A 23,653-nucleotide genomic window follows, 5' to 3' on the forward strand; every position below is an offset into this window, starting at 1 on the left:
GAAGCCTCTGTAGTACGGTAGAAGATGGTCCAAGTACAGATATGAGGAAGCCTGGCAAATTGACTACATCACCCTTCCCCAAACCCGCCAAGGCAAGCGCTACGTGTTGACCATGGTGGAAGCAACCACTGGATAGCTGGAGACATACCCTGTGCCTCATGCTACTGCCCGGAACACCATCTTGGGCCTGGAAAAGCAAGTCCTTTAGAGACATGGCACCCCTGAGAGAATCGAGTCAGACAACGAGACACATTTCAAGAACAGCCTCGTAAGTACTTGGGCCAGAGAACATAGAATTGAATAGATCTATCATATCCCTTATCATGCACCAGCTGCTGAGAAAGTTGAACGGTGCAATGGACTACTCAAGACTACCTTAAAAGCACTTAGTGGAAGAACCTTCAAAAATTGAGAAGTGAACTTAGCAAAGGCCACCTGGATGGTTAACACCAGAAGATCCATCAATCGAGCTAGTCCTGCCCAGTCTGAACCCTTGCACACGGTAGATGGAGATAAAGTCCCTGTGGTACACATGAGAGGTATGTTAAGAAAGACTGTTTAGATTAATCCCACCTCAAGCAAGAGCAAACCTATCCGTGGGATTGTCTTCGCTCAAGGACCTGGTTGCACTTGGTGAGTAATGCAGAAAGATAAGAAAACCCGATGTGTGCCACAAGGAGACCTCATTTTAAGTGAAAACTGTGTGTAAGGTTCCATTGTATATATATATATATATGTGTGTGTGTGTGTGTGGAGTTTAAGGAAGGTACTGATTTAGAATTATGTAGATGGTAATAGAATAAAGGGTGGATTATGTCCTGGGTTGCAGTATATTCTATCACCATCCTCATGTACTGTTGAAACCAGGTGAGGCAGTGCTCCCTGCCTCCCCCCCCCCCCCCCCCCCCGGGCTACCTTCTGTTAATGGGCCCATCAATGCCCTGCCCCATGACTCATAGATAACTTCCCCCTGTATTGTCCCCTGTTAATGAGCCCACCACTGCCTTGCTGCATGACTCAGAGATAACTTCCTCCTGGACTGTTTTCTGTTAATGGCTCATCAAGGCCTTATCTCATGACTCACCATCCCATTGTGAGATGCTCCTCCCCGAGGGAGGAGCCAAGCATTCCATACTGGATATAAGCTGAGAATTCGAACACCACAGCAGCCCTTACCTACGGGACTTCCAGAGGACAGGAGCTACTGCTGGACTTTCAGCTGAAGACCAGACCCCCTTTCTTCCAGAGGATCACGCTTCAACAAGACCACCTCATCTGGACGACTACCATCACCCTAACAGGGTTCCAGGCTGTATTCTGACTCTGTCAGTGTTTTTGATATTATTGCATTTATTCTTTTTATCATTTTCCTATTAAATTATAATTCTGACTTGCGATCTCTCACTGGTTTGATTTCAAACTAGTACACACATCTTCAGATGTTGTAATTCTATCTGATGAAATAATTATGCATATAACTTTATCACTCAACATTTTAAAGTCTTGAAGTTGATTCAACTGCTATGCCTTCATTCTAGAAAAGAAAGCTCTAGAATTTTTGTTGCTTTTAAAGATCAGTCTTGCAGCATTTAGTGTTAGTACTCCTGCAGAGGAGAGGTATGTTTCAGTTTGTTTCCCTGAAGTCACATTTTAGAAGCACACTTTGATGAGGGCCTTGTTATGGAGACCTAATTATAACTAAAGTGATCTTGGAATCATAGAATGATTTGGGTTGGAAGGGACCTTTGAAGATCATCCACTTCCAACCTCCCTCCCATAAGCAGGGCCATCATTCACTATATCCAGTTACTCAGAGCACTTTTGATATGTCTTCAAACACTTCCAGGGAATGGGGCACCCACAGCTTCTGTCAGCTCCTGTTCCACTCTCTCACCACCCTCACAGTAAACAATTTCTTCTTTATGTCCAATATAAATCTGCCTTCTTTCAGTATAAAACTGTTAGTGCTTGTCCTGTCTGTACAGGATGTGTAAAAAGTCTCTTGTTACAAGCCCCCTTCTTATATTGAAAGGCCACAGTAAGGTCTCTCCAAAGCCCCTTCCTTCTCCAGGCTGAACAGCCTTGAGTCTCTCAGCCTGTCTTTGTAGGACAGCTGTTCAGCACTTTGATCATTTTTGTGGTCCTCCTGTGATCTCCTCTAACAGGTCAATGTGTGTCTTGCACTGCAGGCCCCAGGGCTGGATGTTGTACTTCAGGTGGGCTCTAACGGGACTGGAGTAGAGGGGCAGCCTTGCTGGCCTTGAGTCTTTTGGTGCATCCCAGGATACAGTTGGCTCCCTGGGCAGGGACCACACATTGTGATCTCATTTCCAGTTTCTCATCTACCAATATCCCCAAGCCCTTCTCTACATGTCTGCTTTCAAACCTTAAATCACTAAACTTGTACTGATTATTGGTCATTTCCCCAGCCCCAATCCAGGAACTTGCACTTGTCCTTGTTTGAACTTTGTGAGGTTCATGTAGGTGCACTCCTCAAGCCTGTCTAGGTCCCTCTGTCCCTTCCCTCCAGAGTGTTCACTGCACCTCTCAGTTTGGTGTCATCTGCAGACCTGCTGTGAGTGCCCTCAGTGCCACTGGTTGTGTAATTGATAAAGGTGTTGAATAGTATTGGACCCAGTACAGACCCCAGAGGAACAGGCAGTGCTTGTTACTGTTCTCCCTTTGGATGCTGGCCATTGGAATGAACTGCTTGCATGTCACCATCCAGCCAATTCCTTACCCATCCAATAGTCCATCCATCAAATCCATATCTTTCCAATCTAACAATGAAGGATTTGTGTGGGATTTTCAGAAATCCTATGAAAGCCAAGATAGGTGACATGAGTTTTGATATTAGGAAAAAGCTGTTCACAAGAGGGTGGTCAGACATTGGAACAAACTCTCCCAGGTGGCTGGGATAGAGTTAAATCTCTTCCCAGTGGTTGGAAGGAGGCTTTGTTCTGGGTTTGATGATAGCACAGGAGTGTTTTCATTATTGCTCAGTGTTGGCACAATGTCAAGGCTTTCTCTGCTTGTCCCCCCACCCCACCAGCCAGGAGGGGCAAGGAGCTGGGAGGGGACACCCAAATGACCTGAGGGTTATCTCACACCATGCTCAGCAGTAAGAGCTGAGGGAAGAAAAAAAGAAGGGGATGTTTGGAGTGATGGTGTTTGTCTTCCCAAGTCACCAGTATATGTGATGGAGCCCTGCTGTCCTGGGGATGATGAACATCTATCTGCCTGTGGAAAGCAGGGAATGAACTCCTTGGCTTGCTCTGCTTCCACACAGCTTTTGCTTTACCTGTTAACACAGAAGTTCCTTTACTTTCACCCTTTTGATCCTCCCCCCACATCCTGCAGAGGGGCAGAGAGTGAGTGGTTGTGTGGAGCTGAGCTGCCAGCCAGGGCTGAGCTGTGACACCAGAGAAGTGTTCATGGCCCCAAGCCTGTCAGTGTTCAAAAACTCCTGGGACAGTGCTCTTAGATACATGGTTAAACCTTTATGCTGCCTACTGGGAGCCAGGACTGAACTGTTGTAATGACCCCACAGCAGCAGCAAATAAGGGGTGACTACATTTATTTTAAGAGAATTAGCTCAAGCATGGTCTAAAAGAATATTATACTTTGTATGGTATTAGGGAATTTCCACAGAATAGATAAAAACAGTTCCTGCGGAAAAATGCTGAAGGTTTATGAACCTGCTTGTAGTTAAAGACGTGAGAAAAGAGAAAGTGGATTTGACAGTTACTATGCATTATTTCTCTATATAAAGCCTTTTAAAGTTTGTTTTTTTATTATATATGTCTTGGGATTTTTATACTTTGCTTTGTTTTTGTTTTTCTCTCTATTCTCACAGAGTAGAAATAGAGAAACTTTTAGTATCTTGCATTTGTGGTGTTTTGGAGAGCTTTAAATAGCAACTTAAGTGAACTCAAATTAGAAAATAAAAGAAATATCTTGGGGATATTTCTGGTTATTTAGTGTTTTCTTTCTCCAAAGTTTCATCTGATTTACGTACTTCACGTTTGAGTCATCTTCCTGTAAATCATTTCAGCTAGCTGATACAAAACTGCAGTACATTTGTACTAATTTGTCTCTACTGCCAGTTTCTGTTTTCCTTCTTTCTTGAGCTGGAAAATTAATTTTAATGTGAAGGACTAAAGAATATCACAGTATATTTCCAGATATGCACAGCTATGCAAAATTAAAAAAAAGTAATTTAAAAAATGGTGGTTTGGTATGGTGAAATTAGAGGCAAGAATGGAGAGAACAGGGGATGGGTGATGATGGAATAGAACCTTTATCTGAACAATATTTTTCCCCTACAGCTACATTAAGGCAACTCATTCTGTGTCTGCTATTCAAGTGTAAGTGTTAAGGTGGTTTTGGAGCGTGGATGCTGTCAGTTAGAGAAATGTAGCTGGATTGTCCTGCTCACCTAATTATTCTTTCCCATTCAGTACATAGCCTCCTGCTGGAATCAAGATGGGGATCCAGTGGAGCTTCTGAAGATTGCAGATAAAGTCTCTCAGTTCAGGCAGTGTCTTAAAGAAAATCCCAGATTTCTTCAGGAAAAAGTTAAAACATACTTCAAGGTAGGCAAACTTACGAAAAGTTATCTTGCATTAATTTTTAAATCACAGTTTTGTATTTGAAGTTAAACTGAAGGCTAATTTTATACCACCATATTGCCTGTTTCTAGGAGTAGATTTAATGGCAACATATTCAAATGAAACATTAATTTTAATGGTTTCAGTTTTCACTTTGCAAAGTGGAAGAAAAAATTATCTAGCTGGTTTTTTGGAACCACATTTAATAGAACACTGATCAAATGCTAGTGTTTTACCAAACTGTGATTCATCTAGAAGGGTACATCTCTTTCCTGATGAGAAGTTCAGATGTGAACAGAAAATTTTGGACCTAGTTATGTGTTCCTTAGAATTGACGTAGCAAGGTGTATCTCCTTTTCCTTGCAAAGGATTTGGTTACAAGTAAGATTGTCTTGGTGTTCCTCATCTTCATTTAACTGCTGTCTGAATTTTGCTGTCAATGCCAATTACTTTCTGCTCTTTCTCTTCTTTTCCTTTCCATATGTTCTTCTGGAGTTTTTGCAGAAATAAAAAATAAGCAGTAAAGACATTATAATGCTGAATTAGTTCTGAAGCTCTGAATTAGTTCCAGAAAAATTCCAGAAAAAAAACAAAAATAAAAAAAAAAATCCAGTGATAGCAGTAAAAAAGTGGTGTGTTTTTTTTGTGGGGTTTGTTTCGTTTGCTTTGTTTTGTTTGTTTGCTTTTTTTGGTAGGTTTTTGTTTGGGTTTTTCTTTTTTCCCCAGTCAACTTGTTTGTTTTGAAAGGCAGATTTATTATAAGTAACTGTCACCCTGGTTGGAGTAAATCTTGATTCTAATATACTCAAAAGCAGTGAGAGACGGTGACATCAGTTGAAATCAGTTTTCCTACGATCATTGACTAGTGTCTGGAGGTAGCAGGGAGCTGTTGAAGCTTTGGCTTCTGTAGGGAAGAAATACAAGTGCAGTATTTTTGTGAATGTCCTTTACTGTACAGTTCTGTTGAGGGGGCTGAGGCAAAGGCACATCTTGATAGGAAATGAAAAGAATAGTTGGGTGTTCTCACATCATAAGATTTTGCACTGTTGTACCTTGTGCTGGGAAATTCTTAAAGCAGACAGGCAGCAAGGGAGAGAATGCCATTCATCCTGTCCATTTTACTATGGCTGATTAATTTTGTGTTTAGCTCTTTAACTCTGTAGTCAGGTTTCTGTAGTCTTTTCACACAGGCATGGGGAAGATGAACTCATAAAACAGAATCTGATTACAATGTCCCAAATTATCGGTGTCTGTCAGTGCCAGATGTTACTGTTTGACTCCTACATTGAAGTGGGCGTTTTTTGAGGTCACTGTCTTTTGACTGGCCTTCCTTTCCTATTATGGAAAATGGGAGCTGCTTGAGTAATTTTGATATTAAAATTCCACAGTCTGGTATAAACAAAGAAGAATTCAGCAGCAGTTATGACACTTGCATAATGCCTGGAGTTCTTTACACAAGACTGATGTGTAAAACATTTCTGAGCAGGATAAGGCATGCATATTCTACATCATATGGGATCTCTGTGCACTCAAGCTTGGGCAGGTTGAAAGAGGTGTTTAATCAAACCCTCCTGCATTTAACAGAATTGCCCCATCTTAGAACACCCTCCAGATAAAACTTAGAGCATGTAGCTCTGTAGCGTTACGCACAGTTGTTTAACCTGGATTTAATTAAAGTAATGAGTACTGTGTGCCGTTGAAGGATTCTGACTCCAGACTGAAACTTAGCAGAAGGCTGTTGGTGCTTGTTCTTGTGGTGAGCAGCCTCTTCCCCACAGCAGCTTGTTCTGTATGGAACCAAGGGTTCAGTCTGTGTGGCTGTGATACTTTAGATAGCGTGCAAGCCAAACGATGCACAGGCTGTTTGCTGCTGATGGAGCAATAATCTGAGGCAGGGAAGTTGCCTTTGGAATTAATGCTTTGTTTTGGGATATATTTCTGCAGGATAATCCACACAAATTGACTCTCTCAATGAGTCCAGAGGAGGACTACCATGATAAACAAGCAAAAATGGAAGCAGAAAAGCTGGAAAAAAAGGTCAATGCACTTTCTGAAGAAGAAAAAACACAAATCTTTGAAAAAGGTTAGCTTGCTTTTTCACATTTTTATTTGTATAATCGTTCTTTAGCTGTTCTGTAGAATTTCTTAAATTCTCAGGCACTCTCCAGCATTTGCTCTGAAAGGGATGGGTTTTTTTTGTTGCAAATTTGTGTATATGTGTTACAGGGCTGTGCAGTGCTTACATTACAGTGTATGGTTGGTATATTCCAGTAGTTTTAACACACAAAAATAGAATGATCAATGTCTTCATTAGGGCAGAATAAAGGAAATTGTATTAAAATACCAATCTGTTTATTCTTTCCCACATTAACTTGCACTGAGTGGAAGATGAGTTCACAGAATCCCAGAATGGGTCAGGTTGGAAGGGACCACAGTGGGTCACCTGGGCCAGCCTCCCTGCTCAGGCAGGGACATCCTAGAGCTCGTGGCACAGGAGTGCATCCAGGGGGTTCTGGAATATCTCCAGTGAGGGAGATCCACACCCTCTGTGGGCAGTCCGTTCCATGCTTGGTCACTTCACAGTGAAGAAGCTCTTCCTCATGTTCAGTTGGAACTTTTTTGTGCATAACTTTCTGCTGTTGCCTCCTGTCCTTTTGCTCAGCACCACCAAGCAGAGCCTGGCTCCATCCTCTTGGCACTCTCTCTTCAGATGTTTTGATATCGTGTACCTTGAAGCTCTTTATTTATGAGTGTGAGGTCTGCTCCATGTTCCTGTAAAACTTATATTTGTAATTATATTTCTTCTATTTTCTGGTTAAAAAGCCAGCTATAAAAGTATTGCTGGGTTTAACTTATACTGGAGAATAACTTAACGCTTGAAAACCGTGGGCAGTCATCTAATTTTGTTAAAGCAGTGTCTAGTCACAGAAATCCTCCAAAAATGTGGCATTAATCTTCTGAAGCTTTGGTGTGTGACAGGAGATAGGGAAGCACAAAATCAGAGGAGGCTTTCTACTTACAGAGATAAATTGGAGAGTACTCAGAGGTGACCAGCTAGTATCTGAAAGTCTGAAATGTGAAAGTAATCACAACAATTTAGCTGCATCAGTGTTCTGACAGAGCACTTGAGTAAGAACTGGAGCGGATTGGGTTAGAAAGAAGCTTCTTATCTGCCAGGTCTGGGTCGATGCTTGCAGAACTGAGTGACAGGACAGACTGGCAGGTGTCACTTAAAGATTAAATTTCATGTTACTGTAAACAGGTTGTGAAGATGGGATTGAAAAACGAATCTAACGAGAATGTTTACTTTGCTGTTGTTAAATGATAATCTGCAGAATTTGCTTTAGTAAAATATTTGCAAAATTGCCGATAGAAGACTCCAAACTTGACTCTTGAGATTTTCTGGCCTGCATCATCTCAGCAGGTTCTAGGTCTTGACAGCACTTTCATTACAAGCTGAAAATAACAATTTGGTATTCTGTCCTTCCTAGGTTTGGAATTAATTGCTCTTCAAAGCAAACCTCAGGATACCTCTTGTCTCCCAGCTTTAAAAGTGTCTGACATCGAGCCCAAAATCCCCTTTACTGTGCTGGAGACAGCACTCACAGGTTAGTGTCACCACTGTCTCATGTCCCAAAGAGCAGCACGTTGGGTTATTCCCTGGCTGCTGGCCCGGCTGTGGCCCCTTGCCCAGCCCTTGCCTGGCTCTGTGGCCCACAGTTGTGCTCTTTTTCCTCCTCTCCAGCTCAGCACGTCTGGGCAGCCGTGGCAGTGGATCCGCAGAGCCGTCGCCTCTGAGGGGCAGCATGGAGCAGCCTCCTGGTTTCCCAGGGCTGGCAGGAGCTCCTGACGGCAGCTCCCTGCTCCAGCCGTGTTCCCACCTTGCCCTGCAGTCAGAGCGGTCTCTGGCTGGCACATTCAGTGCTCTTGAGCAATCTCCCCACTTTCCAAAGGCTTACCCAGGTTACCAACTCTGGGCAGCTAGGGCAGCGAGCCTCCCTTGCTGCAGTCCCTCCCTACCTGCTTTTTACAGAATACAACATACAGGAGCCATGGGAAAAAAATGAGTTACTGCCATTCCTCATAACTTAGGTGCAGGTTTTTCCCTGCTTTGGTAGTGGTTTCCCCAGGAACTGATAGGAGATAGTAGATCTGATTTTGTTACAGTTCTGTCAAAATTTTGCAGGGAAATACTGTCCTGTAATATATTTCTAACAGACCTTTTTCTTCAAAAATTACCGGCAAGTGTCAAGACTTTAATTTTGATGCAAAAAATTACCTGATTTCATGAAAATTCCAATATCTATATTCTAATGGCCTGGCTTAGGAAGAGTGTACAGTACAAGAAACTGCTTTCCTCAATTTTTGAATGGATGAAGGCAAAAATAAAGAAGAAAAACCTTTTGAATTGTTCAGGAACAAGTTACTACTTTTTATTTTAATGTTCTCTCTAAAATATTACCTCTGTTAGAAGAATTCTCTTTTCAAATTGTCCAGGTGCCCATTACCTTACCACGGACAGATACAGAAAAACCCTTCAGGTGCATTCAGTATAATGTGCAAAATTTAAACACCAAGTGGCTCTGAAACACCAACAGAAAATTATTCTTAATGAGATGTTCTTGTAAGAAATCATTTTGCTTTTGTGTGTTTGTAGTAGGAAGCTGCTGGTTATTCTTTGCTTTTTTATTATCCCTAGCTGATGAAATTCCTGTCCAGTACTGTGCTCAGCCAACCAATGGGGTGGTTTATTTCCGAGCTGTTTCCAGCTTGAACACGCTTCCTGAGGAGCTCAAGCCATACGTGCCACTCTTCTGCAACGTCATTACCAAGTGAGAGGTTTACTTTCTTGGAAGCTGAAGCAACAGCCAAGTAATACAGCTTGCCAAAATGCTAGCACTGCCTTTAATAATTCCAGCATCTGTTATTGCTGTAAAAGGGAAATGCTGATAAGTTGGTTTACTGCAGAAAATTGTCTTCTTTATTCCTCAGTGTTGCTAAATTGTTTCCCCTTCTCCACCAGTCTCTACATTGCCTTTTTTCCCAGCATCAACACAAGCATTCCCTCAACAGATTGGAAAATTTCTATAAATGAGGAATAGCCTAAAAGAGATTAATTTTTTTGCTTGAGTAGACTTCTGGTGCAGTTTTTCCTTGTGGGGACAAAGAGTGATCCCATCACAAGGGAAAGAGGAGCACAGAGCAGAACAAGTGACCTGGGCTGGGAGGAATATGTATTTGTTGATGAAAACAACTTAGATGATTTTGTTTATGTTCTTAATGGATGTTGGTAGCAAGCCTGCACATAAAGCATGCTTTTTAGTACTGAATTTTAAATTAGCAGGATGTTTTAATTGAAAAGCCTGGTGGGAAGCTTTTACAAAGCATGAAGTATTATGTTTGCTTGATAATGCCCCAAATTGTTTAGTTGCTAAATTTGTATTGTCCTAAACAGACTACTTTGCAAATGCTACATGGATTTTGGTTTTGGCATACACTGAAAAGAAAAGCAAATCTCTCTTGCTTTTCACAGGATGGGATGTGGAGCCCTTGACTACAGGGAACAAGCCCAGAAAATAGAACTAAAAACAGGTGGTATGTCTGTCAGCCCACATATCATTCCAGATGATTCACACCTGGATGTCTATGAACAGGTAAATTAATCATAACATTGCAGATGTTACACTTGCAGTAACAGTTCTGTAGTTATAGTCAGGGCTTCTAAGTAGAGGGTCAAGCTACTGTGCATTGAAAACTGTGGATGAAAGGACCCCTGCCTATTTTGTAAGATATAAATTAGATAATTACAGTAACTTAGTATTTTCTGTTTGGGGAGTGCTTGATGTGGGTGTTCTGTCTAAGGCAGTGCTTTGCTAGCATCTCTCACCATATTTTTGAGTGCTCCAAAGTATTTTGGAAGCAAAGGGTAGAGGACAGAATAGTGTGGTGTTTCACACAGGGATTTCTGTTAACCTGTCACTGTTGGCAGCATCATAGATCTGTGTGTTGGGCATAACAGCTCTGGCAATATTTCTTGAGATTTCTGCAAACTTGCTGGGGGTCTGCTCCCTCTGGATCCTGGAGTTAAATAAATGGAATTCCCTTGGAGAAAGGTGCACCCCAGAACAGAACTTGTACTTTATGGGGAAAAAAATATGAAATTTTGTGTCTGAACTGCTGCTTGCTGTTGAGGAGAAGAAACTGAGAAATTGCCAGGCTTGCTTTGCAAGAAGAGCAATCTCATTTCATGTCTTCTCTGACTTCAGTAGCATAGCCTGCATTAGAGTGATTTTGTGATGTGTAGCATTAGGTTGGCATCATTGCATCACTTCCATGAAAAGTTACTGTGCATTTCTTGGGCCATTGCTGTGGTTGTCTTGTGTGAAGGGTTTTTTGTGTTTTGTTTATTTTTTTCCTTCAGGGTGTGCTCTTTTCATCTCTGTGCTTGGATAGAAATCTGCCAGACATGATGAATTTATGGAGTGAAATATTTAACAAGTACAGTACATTGGGTTTTGTTTGTTTGTGGGTTTGCATGTGTTTTGGGGTTCTCTTTTTCACTCTTCCCCCAACCATTCTCCTCTTCTTAGTGATCCTACTTTAGGATTTATTTTCATAATTCTATCTCTAATGTCACTCTAAACATATGTATTGCATCAAAAGCATGACTGTAGAGTGGATTAAATGGACAACCAACAGTTTAAAAGCACTTTGTTGAACTTGGGATGATGAATGATTCAGTAAAATAAATTTCATTGGTGTCCTTTTGCATGAGACCTGCTTGTACTCTTTTTTCAGCCCAAGATTTGAGGAGGAAGAACATTTCAGAGTGCTGGTTAAGAAAACTGCCCAGGAGCTGTCAAATGGCATTCCAGATTGTGGGCATTTATATGCCTCTATCAGAGCCAGCAAAAACCTTACACCTTCTGGAGAGCTGCAGGAAATGTTCAGTGGGATGGATCAGGTGAGAAGTTAATAATGCCCTTCTGCAAGGCCCAAATCCTAGACTGTGGAATTACAGGCTGGTTTTTGTTAATTCTTCCTGTTGATTTAATCTGTGGTATTTCTGTCTTCCCTTCCTGCACAGGTGAAGTTGATGAAGAGAATAGCAGAAATGTCTGATATTAAACCAATACTACGCAAACTACCACGCATTAAGAAGTATTTATTAAACAGTGACAACATCAGGTGAGCTAAAAAGAAAAGGAGCATTTTGGTTAAAGAGAGGCATGACCTGTGGATATGCTTTTCTCAGTGCACTGCATGGTATTATGGGGCTTTAAGAAATGGGACATCTGTGGAAAAACTACAGAAATGTTAATGTAAATTCCCTTGCTTACAGTGCAGTAGATATGGTAGCTCATTTTGTTCAGTTTTTAAGTGGTATGAGAAACTTAGAGCAAATTTTATAGGTAACACTTTTACTCAAAGATTGTAAGTGACCTGTGCAATTTTACAGAAATAATAAAAATAGTCAAAAATCTGCCTTTTATTTTTCCCTTCAAGGTGCCCATTAGACAAATACTGTTATAGTGTTTTGTAACAGTTGAATATAATTTGGTTTGGATTTTTGTTTTGCTCTTAAAAGGAAAGCAATGACATTCTGAAACTTGCTTTGTGCATATATTAGAAAAAGTAAAAGAGAGCACATTAAGGTGTTTAATGTCAGATGCATTAGTTCCAAAAATGGGTCTGTTTGAAGTGTTGTAGGTTGCAAAGTTTTGTTTTTTAAAGCATGAAATGATAAATGAAACCATGCAAATATCTGTACAATTCAAAACCATGTTAGGGCTGTCTGTAAAGAGAGGATACAGAGAGCATTATTTGCCTTCAGAGATGCTTTTATTTGCAAAACTGATCTACTCCTGTCTTGTGCACAGAAGTGGTTTCACAGCTACTTAAACACAGCTACTGTTTTGGTCTGAAAGTGTTTTAGGTCAAGCTAAAGAACAGCAGTTGGACTGTATTTTATTTTTTTTTTCACATTAGATGTTAGATTGAGTATTTTGCCTTTCTCTTTGTAAATGATTACCTGAGGTCACTCGCCTAACATTCTGATAATTTAATAGAAAATGTTTAGAAAGACAAAGTGGTACAAATTATAAAAGATCCTCTGAAAACACAAAACCATATTTAAAAACTTGATATTTTTTGATAGATGTTCTGTGAATGCAGCACCTCAGCAGATGCCAGAAGCATCTAAAGAAGTAGAGAAATTTCTAAAGGGCATAGCCAGAAGCAAAAAAGAGAGAAAACCTGTTCGTCCACATGTGATTGAGGTGAGGAATTGTCATTTGTGATTAGGGCGTCAAATACAGTTGACTTGATCGTGTCAATACCATTGTGATCAGGAAAGGTTTGAACTCGGGTATTGTGTCCATGTAAGGATGTCTGAAGAAATCTGCCAGACATCTCCATGATCAGCTGCTCTGTGTTTTCCATGGAGTGTCATCACTGCAGCACAGTGGACACAAGAAATGCAGTAGATCAGCTGTTAGGCCTTACCCTGGGGTTACTTCTGTGGCGTGGGATGGGGAAAAAGAATTTCTTCCTTTCCCTGTTGCATAAAACTGTAATTCTTTTTTAGTTGAGCTTCACTTGAAATGTTGGCCAAAAGCAAATAGGGCATGATGTGCAGTTCCTCAGTTGCATATGAGTTTGTTTTGTTATCAGGGTGTTCGGGACATTTGGCAGAAAATATGCTTGATTCAGTGGAGTTGACAAAGGATCTGTTCTGTCACCACACAGACAGATGTGTTAATGTCTGATTAAACTGAAATAAGGTCCTGGTTCCTTACTTACGAGTGAAATGATAGTTTGTAACTTTATTGGCCTAATTTAATCTGGGTCTTGGTGTCTCTCAATGTCAGATTACTCTTGGAAGAAAATTAGTTTTGCATTTCTTTAGGAAATACAAAGAAGCAGTTGAGTTCCTTGCTTATGTTTGTGAAAGCATGGTTTGATGATTGCCTTAAAGAGGTTTGAGTGGAAGGGGTTGCATTTGTGGTAATCTTAGTCTAAACTGTTAAATCATCTTTTAATATGAGGACCGGCTCTCTTGCAGAAATCTTCAGAAGTGAAACCTGTGGGGAGTGAAATGGTTAGTGGCTTGCAGATCACAAGGAAATTAATTAATGTAAGTACATTATTGATGGGGGATATTGGGATTACAGGGCTGTTCCTGATAGTAATGGTTCATCTTCAGCTGTTACAGAATCACAGCACTGAAACATAATTCATGCCCCTCAGTTCCACAGCTAACCATCAAACTTAATCACTTCCAGTTAGTCCCTTCCTTTCGTTGGTCTCCTCCCTAAATTATTCTGAATGTGAATGACACTGACAGAAGAGCATTAGTGAATTAGGTGAAAATGAAGGTCTGTGTTTGGCTACAGGAGTGAAAAGCATACCCTGAACTCCCCTTTCAGAAGAGAGAGCTCAGCCCAGTGCTGGCTGGCTGTAAATAACTGCTCTGCTTGGCCCAGCCAATTGTGTGGGGGTCTGGGAATGGGATTTCTGAATTTAAGAAAGGATGGGGAGTTCTGAAATAGCAGCACTGGAGGTGTGTAAGGATCTGTTTGTGCTTAAGTGAGTACACAAGCAGATGTGTGAAAGAGGCAAAGGAGAGAGTTCTGCAGACCCTGAGACATGAAGAGGACTGGAAATTTGGAAATGACATTGTAAGGAAGAATTGAGTCTGTTGTAGGAAATGTTTGAGCAGGTATTTATACTACAGCTACTGTCATAAATAGTTTCCTTTTTTATGGGCACGCAGTTTCTGACTCTTCTTTTCAATGTCTAGAATGAACGGATTGGGATACAATGTACATGTACATGTGTTACAAGTGGAGAATTATGAACACCTGTTTCAATCAGAGTACATCCATGCCTAAACCCAAAATCCTTGGTAATGATTTCAAATCTGCAGGACTGAGAAGTGGGGATGGCAAGGATGGGTAGCTGCTGTATGGTGTCCCTCTCCTTTAGTTTTCCAAGGCAATTTTTTGTACTGGTTTGCTGATACGGGCACAAGCAAATTGTCCCTGGTTGCAGGGCAGGAGTAGCATTTTTGTCTGCATGCTTGGCAGAATTTCCTAGCTCTCAAAAAAGTGAGAGTTCTCAGATGGATTAATTATCTCTGCTGCTAACTGTGACAATAATGTGTTCTTCTCCTAGGATCCTACTTTCAAGCCATGCCAGATGAAGACCCACTTTGTACTTCCCTTCCCAGTGAACTACATTGGGGAATGCATTCGAACAGTTCCCTACACGGCTGCAGACTATGCCAGGTGCGAAGCTGGACATCAGGGAGCTTGCACAGCACAAAACAAAATGGAAAGGGTTGGACTGACTGCAGAAAATGGAGTGTTGGTAGAAAATTATTTGCAATGCATTTGTCACAAAAAATGCATTTGTGACAAAATGTCACGAAGCAACTGTTGCATGGCTGGGTTCTGAGCACCCCTGTAAATGTTGATTAAGTACTGGGGGGCTGCTATCCCCTACCTTGGAATAAACAGCCCTGCCTATTCGGACATGTCCTGAGTTGACAGTCCTACTGCATGCAGCAAAGTTCAGTGCCCCTCATACAGCGATGGGACTTTATTCAGCTATTACTAAATACTGAATATTGCTGTTGTGTTTGTCATAGTTTACAAGAAGCAGTGCATTGTAAATGGGGATCTGGATGAGCTTTAGAGGCAGTTGAGACTGGTACTGTTGCCTGGTTCACATCTTTGTGCTTCTATTGGTCTCATTTCAGCCTTCGAATTCTCGCACGGTTGATGACAGCTAAATTCCTACACACAGAAATCAGAGAGAAAGGAGGGGCTTATGGTGGAGGTGCTAAACTTAGTCCCAATGGCATATTCACATTCTACTCCTACAGGTAACTGTGCTTCTTTCCTTGTGATGGCTGAGGGGACCACTGGTGCATTTGGCTGTGTCTTCTTTTTGGTTTCATTGTAGCAGCCTTTCAAGATGAAGTGAAATAAAAGGGATGAAATTGAGTGATTCAGTGCTGCTGCACCTCTGCACTTCGGTGTTTACTGTCTCACTAACTGGCGTTCACTTGGTTTTTTTCTGGGTTAAGGAGGCCCTAAAAAAGGAAATTTAAGATTACTCTAAAATTGAGATCATGAAGTAGAATGGTGATGTTCCCAAAGATCCTGAGTTTGAAAATGTGCAGCTTCCTTAAAGCAACGGGCTGAAATCATCAAAGATACAGCAGAAAGCTGCTGGTGATGAGCTAGAACTGCTTGCTCCGTCTTTTCTATTCCTCTCTTGCCAGTCCTGAACAGTTACCTTGTATCTGATTTACCAATGCATTTTCAGATGAAATTTGAACTGGAGGTATGTATTATAGTTGTAATCCCCACTAGAAATGTGTGGATGAAGTCCTGGCTTCAGTTGTTTTCCTAGCCCAAAGGCAGCCTGGCACAGAGCTTGGCCAGGGTTCCTAACTGAGGTTTGAGCAGCCTGGCCTTTGTGTGAAGCTTCAGCAGGGTAGGACTTGTCCTGGCAGTAATCCTTAACTTGCCAGTAGCAGTTAACCTGTGGCACCTGTTTTACAGAGAGTAAAAACAGGTGTGGCAAGAAAAACAACTGAGAGAAGATAGGGCATATCATAAATATTCCTGGTGTGGGCAGTAATGGCAGTGGTGCTTTTGGAGCCCACTGAACAGCACTGGCTTACCTGACCTGCTTTTATTACACCACTTCTCTCTACACCATCTTGGAACTACTTCTAGGCAGCTGAATTTCTGTACCTGTGTATCTAAAATTCCAAATCTGCTTGGCTAGTAACACTGCTTCTGGAAAAGAAACTCAAATCACATAGACCTCTTTTTGTATGAAAAAATGGAAGTTTATGATTTGCTTTTCTCCACGTATGTTTGTGTGATGCGTAGTAAATTACAAATGAATTGAGAAAAAATGAATTTCAGTTTTTCATTGAAGTAATTTTTTTACTTTTCTTCTAAGGGACCCAAATTCGTTAGCCACCTTGAAAACATTTGAAAAGGCAGTTGAATGGGCCAAATCTGGAGAATTCACACAGCAAGATATTGATGAAGCTAAACTAGCAGTGTTTGCTGCCGTGGATGCACCAATAGCTCCCTCAGACAAAGGTATATTCTCATCATCCTCCCAGGGCTGTCAGTGTTTATTTGTTTTTTAATTTAAGTGAAGAAAATCGTTTTCTAAACTGTGTCAGATGATAAAATTTGTGTTTGGCAGATGAAAGATAATAGCAGTTTAAATGAACCCATTGGTTCCTGTTGCTCCCTTTCAGAAACCCCTCATGCACTCAGCTCTTCTGGAGTTCTGTGTTCATACTGCTCCTCTGTGTCTGATGGAGGTAGACTGAGGAAATTATTTTAGGTTTGGAGAGCATTATATGCAGAGAAATGAAAAGAAATACCGGTTCTCTGATTCCGAAAGAGCTGAAGGATTATTTTCCTGACTCAAGCAGGCATACTGATTTTGAATGTCACTAGCCCTTTGTGTGTATGTTCTCTGAAGAAATTAAAGCACAGAAGGCTGTCTGCTGGGGTGGAGCGTGTTAGCTTCTTTGCAGATCTGCACACTCAGGATGCATTGGTAGTTATCTTTTCAGTTTACTGACATGTAGCTTTGCTGTCCTCACTTCTCTCTCTCCCTTGCTCTCAGCTGAATTTCAATCCAAACCTTGCCCAGTTGAAATAATGTTTCCTTCCTATACACAAAGGAATTACAAGGTTAAGATCAGCATTATTTTAATGTGTGCTTGTATTGACACTAACTTTTTAAACAACAACACTTAATTTAAGCTTTTTACCTGTCAGAATCTGGTTTTGGTCTGGGCAATTAAAAAGCAATCTCTGCGAGGTGCACACGAGTGCAGTGTCTGCACACTGGGTGCTGGTGTCAGCGAGGGATGACGAACATTCTTTGGCATTTGAACACAGATCTTAACAGAGCACTGAATAGGAGAGCTGTTCCAGAGGCCTGGGAACTGGTGCAAGGAGCGCCTGCCCCTTCATGCTTTTGAGTCACTGGGCCCTGCAGATGCATGTGAAAGCCTTACCTGGCTGGGATGTCAGCCCTGCCTTGGGCAGGAGGTTGGACTAGCTGACTCAAATCCTCCCAGCCACCTTTATTTACCTATGGTTATTTTCCTGACAAAAAGCTTTTCTGTGATTATTCTGGAGTTCTTTGGTTGTTCAATGAGTGATAATATTTAGTATTAAAACGCTGCAGGCAAGTACTCCAACAAAATATTGAAAGTATTTGTATGCAGATTTGTGTTTAATACAAAAACGTGAGTAAACCTTCATATTACAGATACGTCACGATTGACTGAAAATTAAAAAACAGTTCTAAAAACAGAAGCTTCATGAAACGCAGTTTGTTTAAAAAGCTGTTTGAAAGAACTGTCACTCTTCAGAATGAATTATGTCTTAAGTTTCCTGGGCCACTGTTATGTTCAGATTTTTGACGAACTAAATCATTTGCCAAAACAGAGTTGTTTTTTTCCTGAACAGGAAACTGTTACTACCTCACCCTGGTTTTAACTTGTGATGCTTGATTCAGTTAGATATTCTCTCAGAACAGTGGCTTGATGGGAGTCTATTCCTTTCCAGCACACATTCCTGTCATAGTTTGCTCTCATTCCTGCATGTGGCTGTGACAGATTCCCGTGCACCAGAGCACTGTGTGGTTTTGTTTTCTTTTCCCTAGGAATGGGTCATTTCTTATATGGGATTTCTGATGAAATGAAGCAGTCACACAGAGAACAACTTTTTGCTGTCAGCAGTGATAACCTGGTTGATGTATCAAACAAGTAAGCCTGTGTTCAGTTGTCATATTTAAGTGGCTGGATTTCTTCCCTTGGTCTTCCATACTACTTTCTTTTCTTCTGTAACCTAGAAAAGGACATGTTAATTACATCCTGCTTATTTTATAAACATCTGCATGTTTAGCAGATGTAACTCCCTCCTACACTCTGAATTTGTGTGATTTGGTTTGATTCGCTTTCAAAAGGCCCAGAAAGTGTGTGGAGTATGAACAGACTGCTATGAGTTGGTTCTACACTTGTAGCATTTTGTATCTGACATCTGCATTCCACTGTAATGTAAGAATTCCACTACAGCCAAATACAGAGTTGAGGATAGACTGTTGTGATGACTGGGCAAAACACAAGTTGTATGTAACAAAGGACATGCTTCCTGAGATGGAAGTATTTTTAACTTGTATAGCAGAGCTGTGGTTAACTGCATGTGGCAGCTTCTAACTTGTTCATGGGTTTTCTTTTTTTCAAGGTACCTTGCAGTTGGGAAGAGCACTCGTGGTCAAGCTGTACTTGGCCCAGAAAATGCAGATATCACCAAAGATCCCTCATGGGTCAAACGATGACTTTGTGGCTGAACATCCACAGAAAACAAGCCAATCTGTGATTACAGCATTAGGGATTTTTTAGTAACTTTTAGCAGTGCTATGGTCCAACTGAAATATTCACTGCTGTTTTTTAAGTGTTCACCAAATCAGTTAGATGATCCTCTTCTCAAAATAACTATGTGAAAAATTTTCTAACCATACAGTATTTGAGAGCAAGAATTACATGCTCTGCATGGCAAAGACTTTAATCTTTTACTGAAGATTCACTCCTCCAATCACATATGAATACTATATAAATGAAATATTTTTGTATATGTAGAACTCTAGGTTTAAATGGTGTTTTGGTTTAAGTCATGTCTGCTGTTGTATGATATATAAAGAGCTGTCTCTCATACTGACAGATTTCATTCTGTGGTGTGGTAATTCCAGCTGTCTTTGCATAAGCCACCTCCAGCCTGAGCAGTCTGTGACAGTACATTCCACCAAGCTGACTGTGCAGTACAGTGGGTGTATCCCAAATCAATCAGGGGAGTCTGTTTTATATAAAAAGTTCAGTTTAGCTTGACAATCTGGGCAACATTCAGTCGGATTTCAGTCTACCATGCTTTAGTATTTACCTTGGTGTGAAGGTCCAGTTAACATGAAGTGGCAGGAGAAAACATTTTTGGCTGTTTGTCAGCCTCATTACCTTTTCTGATCAGTAGGGGGTGTTAATAATCTTAAAGACGCTCTGAGAAAAAGGAAACATGAAGCAAGGGCCAGGTTACACCCTTGTGAATCTCAAGTTGCTAAAGCTGCTCCTCCCCACTTGCAACCCCAAGAACAAGTTTTATCATTCCTGTACAAGGGGAAAGGATTCCAACTCCGAGCCTGATCCTGAAGCAACAGTGGGAACACGTGCCCTGGTGTGACTGACAGTTGCAGAGTTGAGGAAGGAAAAGGGGAGTTTCTTTTTCCTTCACTGGAGTCTATAGAGAATCCTTCAAGTGCTATTCCCCCAGTTGTTCAAAAGCAAGTGAACATACATGTGATGTTTGCAACAGTATTTTATTTCACTTCAGAAACATTAAGCACATCCTGTAACTCAACACAAGAACTAGCCATCTACACTTATTTTTGGGGTGTAAGTACTCTGAAACGAAGTGCAGTAGATGAGTAACTTACGGAGTGCATAGAACGGTGTTGCACTTGCTTGTTAAAGGGCAGTATCAGTAACTGGTGTTTTCCATTAGATGCAAGGGTTTGTTTCAAACATAACACACAAACAGGACAAAATCTGTGTGACAGCTGAACGTCTTGTTTCACATAAAGTGCTGGAACAATAATTTAAATGTTACAAAACAAAGCTTTAACGATTCTAAAGCATTGTTACTCACAATGTGCATCTATGACAACAATCTAAATGTGGTGTGTTTAGATGGCTCCGGTCTCAGCTTCCTTTGGGAGCATGGCCACGTGTTCCAGCTGGCCTGAGTCTGACACATCATAGCTGGTCTTGTACTTGGCCAGGATCTTCATCAGGGGTCGCAGCTTCAGCCACCACTGCTCCTTGGGAATCCTGTGTCTGGGGGGAAAACAGGCAGGTGAAATACATGGGGGTAGGGCAAACACCTTCCTTATAAATGGAACCAAGCATCGACCATCATGGGGGGATGTAAAACACTGACCCAAAATGAGGAGAATCAAGGACAGAATCCCAAAGAAATGAACAGGTTTTACTGGAAGATGTTAAGCGTAATACCAAGTTCAGAACAAAAACGCTGAACTGAAACGGAAGTAAAGTAATTCTAGTCATGAAGGTAAAGGCAGTCACACAAAAGTTACTTCACAGGACAGCAGAGTCCCAGACTTCATCATGAGACTGGAGTGTAAGGAAGATGAAGTAAAAGCACAAGGGCAAGAGAGAAACAAACAATCCAAATGGATCTGGCAGAATTCAGGCCTAAGGCAAAAGCAGTAAGGTGTTTGGAAGTGTTTGTTTGAAGAGGTGCAAGGCAGGTTGTAGTGAGGTGTTTACCACAGGCAGTGCATACATACACAAAGTCTGTTTCACTCTTGAGCTCAGCCACAGGTTGGAAAACAAGGTTGCGTCTCCGCATTCCCAGCAAACAAACTGAGTCATCGGTATTGGCAAATACTTTTCCTAAAAAGAATGAAATAATTCAGCATCTTTCCTACATGTATAAGGGCAAATAGCATTTTTTCTGTGATTAAACTGAACAAAAAACTTAGAGTAGCCTAATTTCAGCTACTGATTATTTAAAAGAATGATAAAACATCGTTAGTGCTTTAATAGGGTTAGAACTTCACTTTTTAGCTTAACTTTTGGTGATCAGCAATGAAATAACAGTGCAATTAAACAACAAAGGATTGAATTTTAGCATCCGGTTTTAGATCAAATTTTAGGAAGTAGTGCTTTACAAAAATTCCCAAAGATGACATATTACCTCCTTCTGTCTCCCATGAAGGCAGCATGAAACAAAAAAGAACACATGTAACTATACAAACATCAATTCCAGCATACATGAAAACCAGCAATCACACTGGCTATTTAAGAGGATGATGAAACAGATAACTGAGTTACTGACTTCACTCAAGTGGAAATGCTCATACAGCAGGAAGCACAACAAGGCACTACTGAATAATAAAAACAGTAAGATGGGAAAGAATATGCTAACTAACAAACATTCATATGTTTGCAAAGTGGAGGAATCTTATGTAGTGACAGACAAAGACGGTAACAAGAGACTGCACCAAACATTTCTGCACCTTTCCGGTAGGTTTCTTTCAGTTTTTTGGAGATCCACTGCATAGCTTTTGCTGAAATTTTTGTCCCGAAATTTCTATCAAATGGTGAAGGTGCTCCACCCTGTGCAAAAATTGAATTCTTGGTTAGATTATCAAACTAGGACTGGTGCCTGTTTCATCATTTATCTCTGATAAGGGCCTGCTCTACCTCTTATTTCCATTTCCCCCACTTAGAAAAACAAACCAAAAGCCTCACCCCCCTAAATCCACCTAAGGTATTTAAAATTTGTGTTCAGCACCTGTGGAATTCTCACAGAATCAATACTAGTTCTCACATAGAAGAATGGAGGGGACTGTGCAGTTTCCTCCACCTCAGCCTCAATGATGAGTGTAGCCAAATCAGGAACTCCCTTTGCCCACCAACCACAATGAGATAAAGCAATGCAGGTAACACAGGCCAAAGGAGAAGCTCACGTTTGTCTCTTCCACAAAAACACCCATCTGTACAGATTTTCTTAATGAAATCTGCTCTTCAAGAGGTAGATACATTATGGATGGGCAGATAATTTTATTATGAAGAAGGTATTACAATTAATTATAAGACAAAAAGTGGAATTATTTATTAATACAGACAGGAGAGGAATAAAAATAAAATTCATTAAAGAATCTAATGCATTTTTCCTAGGTTTTTAAAAAGGGTATGCAATAAAACCTGATGCTAAAAAAACTTTCTGAGTTGCCTACAAACAAAAATCCACACTTTTTTTCCTTCATCTTCAGTCAGACTTGTTTGGAATGCTTGAATAGTGTAGTGTATATACTTTGTGCATACCAAGTTAGTCTTGTCTGTAACTTCTAGGGTTTTATTTACCTGCTGCATATGGCCCAATACATTTTTTCGACAGTCAAAAACTCCTTTTCCTTCTTCAGAATACAGCTGATAAATGAAATCAGTTGTGTAGTTCTCATTGCAGTTCTCATTTCTGTAACAATTAAGGCCCAACAGTTAGCAAATTTACTCTAAAGCACTAGATGTCTTTACAGCTACTGAATGACAAGTCTTTTCCCTTTTCTTGATAGCAGTAATCCTGCCTTGGACATTTTCATCTGATCACATAGCCCTCACTTCCATGTATCAGGCTGATGATTTTTAGGGTTTTTATAGTAAAGGCCATAGTGCATGTGACACACCACCTTTAGTAAGGAAGAATCTAGAATAAAAGACAAACTGAGTAAGAAAATAGACTGAAAACAGGATGAACTATTAGATAACAGAGCAAATCTATTTACATAGAAAGAAGTAAGTTTTGGACTTGAACTTCCAGACAGGTCCCAGAATTGCCTTATGAAGCAACAGCATTTCTAAAAATCTCAAGTTAAAGGAATAATCACAGAATATATACTTGGAGTGTCATTCCAAGTGGCCACATAGCCTGCCTGGCTGGGAATGCCCAGTCTCACTGATGCCATCTATTACAACTACTTTCACCTACCTTAGCACTAGACCACGCTGGATACTGGTTTTCATTTTTTCAGTCAAGTGTTCCACATTAGCCTAGAAACAGAAGTATTTTTAAAGATCCATACAGAACTCTGTATCTGAAACAACTTTAATGAGCCTACATTTCCTGAGAACTCGTGTCAAATATTCCACATAAAGCTCTATGAGTAAATTCAAATTATCAAGATTTTTGGAGATTCAGGATAACATACTGTGTATGGCTATTCATCTGGGGTTAAAACTAACATCTTTCTCTGTATCAGAAGTAGCAGATTTTATTAACTACACTGGTACAACAACCAGCTTGATACACACAGAAATACAGAAATTGCCACTGAAGTTTACAGCTTGTGCTTACTTCCAGTCCTGCCAACAACTATGTGGGGATAAGTTCTGGTTCATTTCACATCTCTGTGCT

At 40.7% G+C, this 23,653-nt stretch overlaps 2 protein-coding genes and 1 long non-coding RNA gene across 5 annotated transcripts in view; 1 reads left to right on the plus strand and 2 right to left on the minus strand.

Annotated features, from left to right (window-relative positions):
- Positions 1-19,386, plus strand: part of PITRM1 (pitrilysin metallopeptidase 1) — a 33,742-nt gene extending 14,356 nt beyond the window's left edge. Inside the window, exons 13-27 of the mRNA XM_086864327.1 lie at positions 4,461-4,595; positions 6,555-6,693; positions 8,102-8,218; positions 9,310-9,442; positions 10,144-10,264; positions 11,032-11,108; positions 11,409-11,574; positions 11,698-11,798; positions 12,769-12,889; positions 13,675-13,746; positions 14,787-14,899; positions 15,373-15,498; positions 16,593-16,738; positions 18,330-18,432; positions 18,911-19,386. Of these exons, the coding sequence (XP_086720453.1) occupies positions 4,461-4,595; positions 6,555-6,693; positions 8,102-8,218; positions 9,310-9,442; positions 10,144-10,264; positions 11,032-11,108; positions 11,409-11,574; positions 11,698-11,798; positions 12,769-12,889; positions 13,675-13,746; positions 14,787-14,899; positions 15,373-15,498; positions 16,593-16,738; positions 18,330-18,432; positions 18,911-19,004 (1,764 nt within the window). The 3' untranslated portion in view covers positions 19,005-19,386. The remainder of the gene's footprint in view (positions 1-4,460; positions 4,596-6,554; positions 6,694-8,101; positions 8,219-9,309; positions 9,443-10,143; positions 10,265-11,031; positions 11,109-11,408; positions 11,575-11,697; positions 11,799-12,768; positions 12,890-13,674; positions 13,747-14,786; positions 14,900-15,372; positions 15,499-16,592; positions 16,739-18,329; positions 18,433-18,910) is intronic.
- LOC147655975 (uncharacterized) lies at positions 12,577-18,514 on the minus strand. The gene is made up of 2 exons (XR_015279510.1): positions 17,428-18,514; positions 12,577-17,325 (listed from the first exon to the last, which is right to left on the minus strand). It is a non-coding gene; the product is annotated as an uncharacterized LOC147655975 (long non-coding RNA).
- A 628-nt stretch (positions 19,387-20,014) lies between the features above and the next one.
- Positions 20,015-23,653, minus strand: part of PFKP (phosphofructokinase, platelet) — a 42,662-nt gene continuing 39,023 nt past the window's right edge. For all 3 annotated transcript variants that reach the window (XM_023920032.2, XM_023920030.2, XM_086864346.1), the window contains 5 exons: positions 23,228-23,289; positions 22,606-22,717; positions 21,756-21,855; positions 21,024-21,129; positions 20,015-20,550 (listed from right to left, as the gene is read on the minus strand). In XM_023920032.2, the coding sequence (XP_023775800.1) occupies positions 20,400-20,550; positions 21,024-21,129; positions 21,756-21,855; positions 22,606-22,717; positions 23,228-23,289 (531 nt within the window). In that variant the 3' untranslated portion in view covers positions 20,015-20,399. The remainder of the gene's footprint in view (positions 20,551-21,023; positions 21,130-21,755; positions 21,856-22,605; positions 22,718-23,227; positions 23,290-23,653) is intronic.

This window comes from Cyanistes caeruleus, chromosome 1, assembly GCF_971803275.1.
Source record: "Cyanistes caeruleus chromosome 1, bCyaCae1.hap1.1, whole genome shotgun sequence".
In the NCBI taxonomy this organism is placed as follows: Eukaryota; Metazoa; Chordata; class Aves; order Passeriformes; family Paridae; genus Cyanistes; species Cyanistes caeruleus.